The 12,154-nt window shown below is 43.7% G+C and overlaps 1 protein-coding gene across 2 annotated transcripts in view; it reads right to left on the minus strand.

The window, feature by feature from the left end:
- Nucleotides 1-12,154, minus strand: part of h6pd (hexose-6-phosphate dehydrogenase (glucose 1-dehydrogenase)) — a 68,740-nt gene that overhangs the window by 26,327 nt on the left and 30,259 nt on the right. For both annotated transcript variants that reach the window (XM_048561480.2, XM_048561481.2), the window contains one exon: nucleotides 8,247-8,364. In XM_048561480.2, coding sequence (XP_048417437.1) covers nucleotides 8,247-8,364 — 118 coding nt within the window. The remainder of the gene's footprint in view (nucleotides 1-8,246; nucleotides 8,365-12,154) is intronic.

A 12,154-nucleotide genomic window follows, 5' to 3' on the forward strand; every position in this document is an offset into this window, starting at 1 on the left:
GACTACTCAACTAGAGATGGGCAATAAATGTTGGCCTGAGCAGACTCAAAGTGTTTCAGGAGGATTGGAAATCTGTTTATGCATCACCTAACAATGTGTTCTGAGAGAAACAGCATACTCAGTGGTACATGCCACCGCTGTGACCTGTGCCAGGAGCCCCAGACAAATCTAGCTCCCTTTCAACAAAGGATATTAATGACACAACCCAGAGAAGTCAAAGGTAAAGGTGTTTTTCTTCAATGTATGTAGCAGGAACTTTGTTGAGGTGACCCTTGACAAAGTGTTATGGTCTGCTTGACTGGATTGCAAACTCAGAATAGAAGCAGATGACATGTGGTGCAGGACAGGTGAATGAAACAGCACCATCTCTGCATGGGGTCTGCTGATGTTGTGCCTCTGCATTTGTGCATTGCCAATTCATATCCACAGCCTGTGTTCTTTCCTTGTACCTCAGTCAATGCATGAAAGATTAATTAAATTAATCAATACTGCAGATTCGTTTCTGGACCAAGAGGCCCAGGTTTAAGTCCCACATGCTGCAGAGGTATGTAACAGCAGGTTGATGAACAACATTTAGAAAGATAAGACAAACAACACTAATCGCCTCTTCCATGGATGAAGTGCCACACCAACTGAAATTTTTCATTTGCATCAATCACCTCCGAACATCAATAATTAGAAATCATTGCCAAAGTGACAAGCAGGAATAATGTCCCCAACTGTGTTCTGCCAAAAAAAATGCTCCAGTTTGAACATTGAGAGATTCTGGCACTACCCAAATTATATTCAACCATACTGCTATAGACCTTGAAATGCCTTTCAATTTCAAGCTAAAACAATCTTAGTCTCACATGCCCAAACAGATTTCATAGTTCTGATTTCACCCTTCTATCCAATAGGGCCGAACGTCTTGGCAATGTGAGTCACCTTCCCCATGGAACTGATGCACTCATGAAGTGGCCCCTTTCGAATCAAACTTTAATCTGTTTTAATTCTGTAAGTGGCAGGAGATAAAACCCGGGTTCAGGGGGTGGCACTGCAGGGAGCTGCTGAACTAGTGAGCACTGACCCAAAGGAAGCAAGATCCGTGCAGGTGTCAGTTTTTTTTTGAATATTCATTCACTGGATGAGAGCGTCTCTGGATGGACCAGCATTTATTGTCCATCCCTAATTGCCCAGATGGTAGTTAAGAGTCAACAACATTGCTGTGGGTCTGGAGTCACATGTAGGCCAGACCAGGTAAGGATGGCAGTTTCCTTCCCTAAAAGACATTAGTGAACCAGATGCGATTTTCCTGACAATCGACACTAGATTCAAGGTCATCATTACACTGTTGATACTAGATTTTTTTTTACTGAATTCAAATTCCATCATCTGCCATGGCGGAGATTCAAACTCAGGTTCCCCAACATTCCCTGGGTCTCTGGATTAATAATCCAGCAATAACTCCCCATCTGTGGATGGTTTAGAGACATTGAGCATCTTGTTGACTATGAGCCTGTAAGGAACTGGGCTTCCTGCTGTCTGACCAAGCCCTGGAAGCTATCTGGCCAACTGCTCACTCTCTCAGTCACACCAGGTTAGCAGCGAGGGGAGAAAAACTGGATGAAAATAAACACAGTTAACACAGCACTGAGAAAGAGAAATTGAATATTCTCCGCATGCATATACACACACACACACACGCACACGCACACACATGCACATACACACACACAAACACATGCACAAACACGCACAAACACACGCGCACGCAAACACACGCGCACACAAACACACACACAGCAATAATGAATCTACTGCCCCAGTTTCACAAGTTGTGACTTTGGACCAACACTGATGTATCACTCGTTCACTTATTAATGTGTTCTGGGAAAGAAAAATAGAGGTCACCCTGATTCAGAACAGGTGACTTCTCAAGGAAAGAATCATTTATTCTCTTCTAAAGCATGGTCAATTGCAGGATTAAATAGCACTCTGGGAAGTGTGCATTAACGGAGGTGTCTATACATCACACTCAATGACAGGAAGCTGTACAGGACAGGTGAATGAAACAGCATCATCTCTGCAAGGGGTCTGCTGATGTTGTGCCTCTGTATTTGTGCATTGCCAATTCACATCTGTAGCCTGTGTTCCTTCCTTGTACCTCAGTCAATGCATGAAAGACTAATTAAATTAATCAATACTGCTGATTCACTAGTGCCTGGTGATTAGACGTGGAGAGACTGACTCAGCACTGATAGAGCCAGCAAGGCTAAACTATGAGCATTCAAAGTGTCCCCTAAAATAAGACAACAGAACACAGCTTGATCCCTGAATAGCTGTTTTAATGGGAAGCATGATTATCCTGCATTAAATTTCAAGGGCAGAACTAGGAATATTTTTCAGTGCGGCTTGAAACTCCAGGGACCCAGAAGGTTTTGAAACAATACCTACTCATTACGGGTCATAAATTATACGGAATGGAATAACAGGAGCTGATATTTTTATTTTCATATTTCAAAGCTGCTATGGAGATAATGTCAGGCCACTGGTACCTAGACCTTCACACTGCTACGGGTTTGGATCAGAGTTGAAAAGCAGTTTTGTGTGCTGGGTTAATGCAGCCATCTTGTGGCACAGCGGTAGTGTCCCTACTCCTGGACCAGGAGGCCTTGGTTCAAGTCCCATCTGCTCCAGAAGTGATTCATAACCCGTCTGAACATGTTGATGGGTGGGAAAGAAATTGCAATCTCCAGTAGGCCCTGCAACCTCTGGCTGCATAGTTCACCACTAAAGCAGTACAGTACAGTACAGGCAGGGACTGGATGGAACCACTGCAGTTCATCAGCGTTGGCTGCATCTGCCTTTTGAAGGTGACTTCTCCATCAGAGGACCCCTGCCTGGGCTCTCCGCACTAATAACTGAGATTCTAGTGATGCTCTCTGCTTTAGAGAAAACCCAGCTTTCCGGCTCTTACCAATGCCCAAAGACACAGGAGCAGAAAGAGGCCATTCAGCCCAATGAGAGTGCTCCGTCATTCAATGAGATCATGGCTAATCTGATAATCCTCAACTCCACTTCCTGCTCTAACATGGTATCCCTCAGTTCCCTTGCTGATGAGGAATCTATCTCAGCCTTGAATATATTTAACAGCACAACCTCGCCATCCCTCTGTGATGTCCTCAGAGAAAAAAATTCCTGCTCACCTCTGTCGTAAATGGGTGACCCCTTACTGCTCATCTTAGACTCTCCCACAAAGGGGAACATCCTCTCCCCCTCTAACCTGTCAGGCCCCCTGAGAATTTTTCCAATAAGGTCTCCTGTCATTCTTCCAAACTCCAAAAAGAGTACAGGCCCAACCTACTCTACCTCTCCCAGAAAGTTAGTCCCTCTGTGCCTGGTATTAGCCCACTGTCCTTCCCTAATGTCACCTCCAGTGTTATCACATCTTTCCACAGACAAGGGGAGCACAATTTTCCGCAGTATTCCATGCATAGTCTAACTAATGCCTTAGCATGACTTTGCAGTTTTTATACACTTATCCCCTTGCAAATAAAGGCCAATATTCCAATAGCCTGCCATATTATCTGCTCAACTTAGATTCCAACTTTTCATGGGCCAGGACATACCCAAGAATGGTGTTTTTTTTTTCTTTTTCTTTATTCATTAATGGGATGTGGGGCAACATTTATTGCCCATCCCTAATTGCCCAGAGGGCCGTTAAGAGTCAACCACATTGTAGGATGGCAGTCTCCTTCCCTAAAGGACATTAGTGAACCAGATGGATTCATGGTCATCATTAGATTCTCTGTTCCAGATATTTTTATTGAATTCAAATTCCACCATCTGCTGTGGTGGGATTCGAACCCTGGTCCCCAGAGCATTATCTGGGTTTATGGATTAACAGTCCAGCAATAATACCACTAGGTCATTGCCTCCCTTAGTGATGGTGGTGTCTGGATCATTGATAACTCCTTCTTCTCATTTTAGCATGACATTGGCAAGAAGGAGTTTGTAGGGATGGCAGGGCTGGGTTTCATGTTGTCTGGTTCCATAGTCAATGCCAGCGGTCCATCCCGTTTCCTTCCATCGTGTGCCATGTTGCTGTCGGTCAAGAGCTATATGTACACCAGAGGATGGGAAATCTCCTTCACTGAAAGGCATCGATGAAACAGATAGTTTTTTTACAAATTTGTGAAGCATCAGAGTAACTTGTAATTCCAGATGTTTCTGAATTCCAGTTTCACCACCTGCCATGGGATTTGAACCCAAGTTGGTTGAACATTAGCCGGGAATTCTGGGTCACTCCTGACATTACCGATATGCCAGTCCTCCCCACAATGGGTCAGTCTGCTGCCGGACTGTTCAAAGCAACTGCCTTCAATCAAATAATGGCTTATCACATAGGGCTGCACAGGACACACCGCACAGAAACTGGTCACAAGCTCTCCTTCACCCAACTTCACCTAATCCAACGAGGGTAGCACGGTGGCACTGCTACCACACAGTGCCAGGGACTTGGGTTCAGTTGTACCCTCGGGTGACTGTCTGTGTGGAGTTTGTACATTCTCCCCATGTCCGTGTGGGTTTCCTCCCACAGTCCAGAGGTGTGCAGGTTAGATAGGCTGGCCATGCTAAATCACCCCGTAGTGCCTAGGGATGGGCAGGTTAGTTGTATTAGCTATGGAAAATGCAGGGTTATGGGGATGGGGTGTGGTAGGTGTGGGTGGGATGCACTTTCGAAGGATTCGTGTAGACTCGACAGGCTGAATAGTGATATTTGCATTTTCACCAGTGCATTCTACTCAAAATAACAGTTAATTTCTTTCCCCATCATGTCCTTACCTAGTTTCCTGCTAAGGACATCTTTGCTGATCACCCCAAATGCACTAAGTAAAGGCAAGCTCAGCATTCTAACCATTCTCTGGATAAACACAGGGGCACAGGGTAGGAACACAGCAAACCACCCCTCAAGCCTGTTCGGCTCTTTCAACATTCAGATCCTCCTGGTGTTGCTGTGGTGAGTTATAACTGAGGGTCACCCTGATGCAGAAGGCTGGAAAGCTGATGTTTCAGGTCAGGGCCCTTTGGAAGAAGGGTCCAGACCCGAAACATCAGCTTTCCTGCTCCTCCGATGCTGCATGGACTGCTGGGTTTGTCCAGCTCGACACCTTATTATCTCAGATTCTCCAGCATCTGCAATTTCTACTAAATAAAAACCAAAAGGACTGCGGATGCTGTAAATCAGGAACAAAAACAAAGTTGCTGGAAAAGCTCAGCCGGTCTGACAGCATCTGAGGAGGAGAAAACAGAGCTAACGTTTCAGATCCGGTGACCCTTCCTCAGAACAGTTCCTACTATCTCTGCAGAAGGCTGGTCCTGATTTGCTGATGGGAATAGATGAAATCAGGGCTGGAGTTGAGCTGGAGATGGGCTAAATGGCCTATTTCTACGCTGACAATTCTAGACAGTTGTATCCTTGAAAACCCCAAGGGATACAAGATTTGCTGTGAAGTTGCTTGCTCTATTTGAGGGACAAGGTGAGAAATTTGATGGGGAGTTGAAATGAAAACATTCAAAGGGTTGACAGAAGGCTTCAAAAAGATGGAGAATATGAAGGCAGAAAGCTCTGATTTCTTTATGCCAGAATTAATCTGAACATGCACCTGACATGGACATTTTCCAATCATCCTCTCAGCAGTTCACCGTGAGGGCTGGGATCACTTCTTTCACTGAACGTAAAGAAGTTAAAGCCTGTCAGATAATTCTGCCTTTAGCTATGGAGTGAGAATGTCCCAGATATTGTCACAGCAATTCCAACACAGTAGGATGCCATTGTGACTGAATTAGCTCCACTATGTATTCTGATACTATCTTGCTCTCCTTATGCTACTTAACAATCATCTTCAAACATTTCTCTGATGCCCTGTTAAACACTGTGCTTCACTAGGTTTCAATACGCATTATATTCTCATAACCTTTTAACTGTAAGCTTTTCTCCTAACCTACTCATTAACTGCTCTCATTTTCACTCAACACTCAGGTCCCGTTATCAGTGAAAACAATTTTAAACTATTTCACACAAATTTCAATATTACTTGTGGCCCCTGACCTGACACCTACTTTTCACTATTCCACCAAACAGAGCCTTGGTTATTCCCTCCAGGATTTTAAATGTAGCTAAACCATTTCATGTTACGCACTGTGAACAATCCCTGGCATCTCTACCCATGAAACTCACAGGGAATCCACATGGATATGATCCCAGAAACTCACCAAGGCTCCTTTGACAGCATATTCCAAGCTCTTGCCCACTTCCATCTAGAAGGACAAAACAGCAGATACATGGGAACACTGTCAGCTGCAAGTTCCCCTCCAAACCACTCACCATCATGACTTGGAAACATATCGTTGTTCTTTCACGGTTACTGGATCAAAATCCTGGAATTCCCTCCATATGGGCATTGTGGGTCAACCTACAGCAGTTCAAGACGGCACCTCACCATCACCTTCTGAAGGGGCAATAAATGCTGGGCCCAGCCTGTGACACCCATATCCCATGAATAAGTAAAAAGTTGATAGCCTAATTGGACAAGTCAGATCCCAAAATAATACCTGGTTTGATAGATCGTGTAGTTGTTTAAATTTATTTAGTTAATGTGGTGATTGGTCACTGAAACATCTTCATAACAGGCTGTGGGTGGTCTTCAACAACAAAATGTAAGTTAATTACACAAAAGAAAGAAAAGAAACCAAGCTATAGCTGTAAATAAATTTTAGTCAGAAAGATCCTAAAATGAACTTCAACATAAAGTTTCAACTCATTTCCTGAAAACATCCATTTCCGAGACTGAAGTCCAGACAAGTTTCACCCTTTCCTCAACTCTTTAGGTTTCTACTTAACTCCAGTGTTTAGCCCCTGGACTGTGGAGACAATGATTCTTTTCAGAATCTGTTGTCATGTTTGAGTCTTTGGAATTCCTTGCCACTGAGAGCCGTGGGTCCTTATGTATATTTAAGGCTGAGATAGATTCTTGGTCATTCAAGGTATCAAGGGTTATGGGGAAAACGGCAGCAAGGTGGACGAGAGAAATGTTGGATCAGCCATGATCCTACTGAGTGACGGAACAGGCTCAAGGGGCTGAATTCCTGTTTCTTATTGTGTTACGGATTTCTTTATAAATGTGAATGCCTAAATTCTCTCAACTCTAATAATTTTCAGGATTTCTCACCAAACTTTCCGGACTTGGAAACTTCACAAACTAGTCATTTCTGCTAAAGTGACTGGCTTCCCTTGAACTGAAGTAACAAATTCGTACTCAAAGAGAAACTAAAACCTGCTTCTGAACTCAGTCCTGATTCTTCTGAACTTAGCAGAAAAAAAAATTATTAGTTGTAACTTGTTTACCCTTCCTATCCAAAATATCTTTTTCTTAAACCCGCAAAAATCTGTAGTCACATGCCTTCTGGTAAGGATGGATTTGATTCACTGTTCCATACTGACTTGCTGACCATTAAACAAAAACCTTCACATCCACCTGCATTTCTTTTTAAATGAATCCAAATTTTCAAAATGAGTGCAATATGTATTGCACAACTTTCATCACAACATCTAGTTGCACTTGGGGTTCATAATGTGTAGCATGGTTGATTGGTGAAACTCAGCATTAACTATTATTGCTCTTCTCTGTACGTGCACAGCTAAAATAGGAAATCCAGACACTGCTGTGCTATTAAATTAAATTCTACGTTTTTTTATACAGTGTGCTGTTGTCTGTACAAGCACCCCACCGGCCACCCCCAAACCCACTTCATCGCCACTCTGGAATTAATTAGAAATCATTGAACTGACCAGAGCTGGCCTTTTCTGAATTCATTCACAGGATGAGGGCATCGCTGTCTAAGCCAGCATTTATTGCCCATCCCTAATTATGCAAAGGGCAATTAAGAGTCAACCACAATTTTACCCAATTAGCTCAGTTAAATCCCCTGGCAGACGTAGAACATACAGTTCCTTCAGCTTTGTCCCAGCAGTATACCCAGTACCTCTGAATGAGATCAGTAACTGATGGTCAATTTTGTGTTGCCGATCTGCATTCAGCAGGAAATAGATTGAGCTGTTATAGTATTCAGGTTAAGTAGCTTCATTTTTCAAACAACTGTCCCAAAAATGTTTGGGGTGACATTGAAAATTCCACTTAACAAAGCACTATGTCTCTATGTTGCGGGGGCAGCATAATTTCCTGCACAGAGACTATCCTTACCTTTAGAATCCAAAGTCTCCTTCATGACGATTTCCACTCTTTCAACGTGATGCTGGTTCCAAATGGGATCCAAGGAATGCTGATTGTCATGTCGGAATGGCAAAATATGGGCAATCGCCTGAAACCATGATTTGGAGAAAAAGATCGTGAAGAGAAACATTGAGGCATCTAGCTTCCACCCACTTCCTATTCTACCTTTCTGTTACTCAATCAATACATGGCATTCTGCCCAATGTGGTCTACGGGGAAACTAGCTTTTAGCTCCAGGATTTTGATCCAGTGGCAGTGCAGGAATGGTGCTACAGCTGCATTAAGGATGCTGTTTGACAAGAACGGGAAATTTCAGGTTGTGTTGGCCCTTGTGCCAGGTGGTAGAGTTTGGGGGTTTGGAAGCTGCTGTCAATAAAGCCTTGGTGAATTTCCGCAGTGCACCTTGTAGATAGTACACACTGCTGCTCCCGAGTGTTCGCGGTGGAGGAATTTATCTTTAAAATACTGCAGGTAAGCAGTCACACGTGTGGGTTCTTAGTGGAATCATTGTTAAGAACCAAAATGGAGTTTAATCTGGACAAGAGTGAGGTGACACATTTTGAGAGGTCAAATGCAAGAGCAAAGTGTGCTGTAATTGGCAGCATCCTCAGGAGCACTGGTATACAGAGGGATCTTGGGGTGGCAAGTCTCACTACAGTTGTACAAAACTTCACTGAGGGCATATTTAGAGTATTGTGTACCGTTCTCGTCCCCATGCTATAGGAAGGATTTGGAAGCTTTGGAAAGGGTGAAAATGAGGTTTACTAAGGTATTGCCTGGATTGGGCTGTATTAGCTATTAGGAGAGGGTGAACAAACTTGGATTGTTTTCACTAGAGTGTCAGGGGCCGATAGGTGACCTGATGGAAATATATGAAGTTATGAGAGGCATGGATAGGGAGGATAGATGGCCTGGGGGAGGCGATGGCCTGGTGGTATTATCGTTGGACTGTTAATCCAGAGACCCACATAACATTCTGGGGACCCAGGTTCAAATTCCATTCAGATGGTACAATTTGAATTCAATAAAAATATCTGGAATTAAGGATCTAAAGGTAACCATGAATCGATTGTCAGAAAAACCCATCTGGTTCACCTTTATGGAAGGAAGCTGCCATCCTTACCTGGTCTGGCTTACATGTGACTCCAGACCCACAGCAATGTGGTTGACTCTGAACTGTCCTCTGGGCAATTTGGGACGGAAAATAAATGCTGCCTGGCCAGCGATGCTCTCATCCCATTACTGAATATTACAAAAAGTTAAATACTAGGTTTAAGGTGAGAGGGGCAAAGTTTTCAGCAGATGTCCGAGGTAAGTTTTTTTAACACAGAGGGCGTTAAGGAGAGGTGGCAGGAGCAGATACAATAACAATGTTTAAAATGCATTTGGACAGACACATGAACAGGCAGGAAATAGAGGGATCAGGCCATGTGTACACAGCCAGGATTAGTTTAGAATGGGATCATGGTCGGTGCAGGCCAATAGGGCTGGGTTCTGTGCTGTACTGTACAATGTTCTAGCCTGTAAACTAAGTCTTTGGTAAAACTGTCCTGTCTGAAATAATTGAACTGAGAATTTTCCTGAATCTTAAGGATCACTGGTTTGGAAGGCATTGCACACGACTTCTGAGCCACTGTGGTTATAGGGTATACATATTAAACTGTAATGTCTGGTTTTACTTCACTTTGCCAGCTGTTCAGACACACCTTGAGCATGTCTTCATCCAGATTTTGAAATGGTTAATCAAATGTTTTCTCAAATCAGATCTCTCATTACACACTGCTAAAAGAAACATAAAACTTTGGAATACTGCATACAGTTCTGGTCTCCTTGCTATAAGAAGGAGGTTATGGAACTTGAAAGGGTTCAGAAAAGATTTACAAGGATGTTGCCAAGGTTGGAGGGTTTGAGCCTGACCTCAGTGGTGGACAAGCTATTGGAGGGAATCTTGGAGGACAGGATTTACATGTATTTGGAAAGGCAAGGACTGATTAGGGATAATCAATGTGGCTTTGCGCATGGGAAATTGTACCTCACTAACTTGATTGAGCTTTTTGAAGTACCGAAGAGGATCGATGAGGGCAGAGCAGTGGATGTGGTCTATTTATACTTCAGTAAGTTGTTTGACAAGGTTCCTCATGGTATACTGAGCAGCATGGGTAGATCACATGGAATACAGGGGGAACTAGCCATTTGGATACAGAACTGGCTGGAAAGTAGAAGACAAAAGTGGTGAGGTTTGTTTCTCAGATTGGAGGCCTGTGACCAGCAGTGTGCCACGAGCATTGGTGCTGGGTCCACAGATGTTTGTCATTTTTATAAATTACTTGGATATGAACATAGGAGGAATAGTTAATAAATTTGCAGATGACACCAAGATTGTAGGTGCAGTGAACAATGATAAAAAGTTACCTCAGAGTACCACGGGATTTGATCAGATGGGCCAATGGGCCAAGGACAGGCAGAAGAAGTTTAATTTAGATAAATGCGAGGTGCTGCATTTTGGAAAGGCAAATCAGGGCAGGGCTTACACATTTAATGGTAAGGTCCTGGGGAGTGTTGACGAACAAAGTGATCTTGGAGTGCATGTTCATAGTTCTTTGAAAATGGAGTCTCAGGTAGATAGGATAGTGAAAAAGGCATTTGGTGTTTCCTCTATTGGTCAGTGCATTGAGTATATGAGTTGGGGGGTCATGTTGTGGCTGTACAGGACATTAGTTAGGCCACTTTTGGAATAGTGCATGTAAGTCTGGTCTCCCCGCTAAGAGGAAGCATGTTGTGAAACTTGAAAGGGTTGAGAGAAGATTTACAAGGATGTTGCCAGGTTTGGCAGGTGTGAGCTATAGGGAGAGGCTGAATAGACTGGGACTATTTTCCCTGGAGCATCGGAGGCTGATGAGTGACCTTATAGAGGTTTATAAAATCATGAAGGGCATGAATAGGGTGAACAGACAAGGTTTTTACCACAGGGTGGGGGAGTTCAAAACTAGGGGCATAGGTTTAAGGTGAGAGGGGAAAGATTTAAAGGGACCTAAGGGACAACGTTTTCACACAGAAAGTGGAGTGGGCATGGAATGAACTGCCAAAGGAAGCAATGGAGACTGGTACAACATTTACAAGCCATCTGCATGGGTATATGGATGGGAAGGGTTTACAGGGATATGGGCCCAGATTAATTTATGATATCTGGCTGGCATGGACCGAAGGGTCTGTTTCCATGCTGTACGTCTCTGTGACTCTGACTCGAATAGCCAAGGTCGTTTTTCCCAGGGTGGGGGATTTCAAAACTAGAAGGCTTAAGTTTAAGATGAGAGCGGAAAGATTAAAAAGGAGTTGAGGGGTAACTTTTTCATGCAGACAGTAGTGCGTATATGGAATGAGCTGCCAGAGGAAGTGGTGGAGGCTGGTACAATTACAAATTGTAAAAGTCATGCGGATGGGTACATGAATAGGAAGAGTTTAGAGGGATATGGGCCAAATGCTGGCAAATGGGACTGGGTCAGATTGGGATATCTGGTTAGTGTAGATGAGTTGGACCGAAGGGTCTGTCTCTGTGCTGTATAACTCTATGACTGGGAAGGAACAGGGATTTCACCACAATCATGTTTAGCCCCCGCCACAATTAAGCCAATTTGTGAAACAATATGAGCAACAAAGATAAGGAGAAGAGACTCATCCCCTTAGCCCAGGCCTGCCACCAATCCAGGAAACTCCTCACTGCCCTCCAAAAGGTTATCCACTCAGGCTCTGGCACAGGGACTAGCAACTGATCCTGCCCAACTGTAAACGTGCCCATCACTCATACCCATCATTCCACAACTGAGGGATGGCAGGAATGCCATACTGACCACATGTTGAGGAAGTCTAACCTCAAACTC

The sequence above is a fragment of the Stegostoma tigrinum genome, chromosome 28, assembly GCF_030684315.1.
Source record: "Stegostoma tigrinum isolate sSteTig4 chromosome 28, sSteTig4.hap1, whole genome shotgun sequence".
Taxonomy (NCBI): domain Eukaryota; kingdom Metazoa; phylum Chordata; class Chondrichthyes; order Orectolobiformes; family Stegostomatidae; genus Stegostoma; species Stegostoma tigrinum.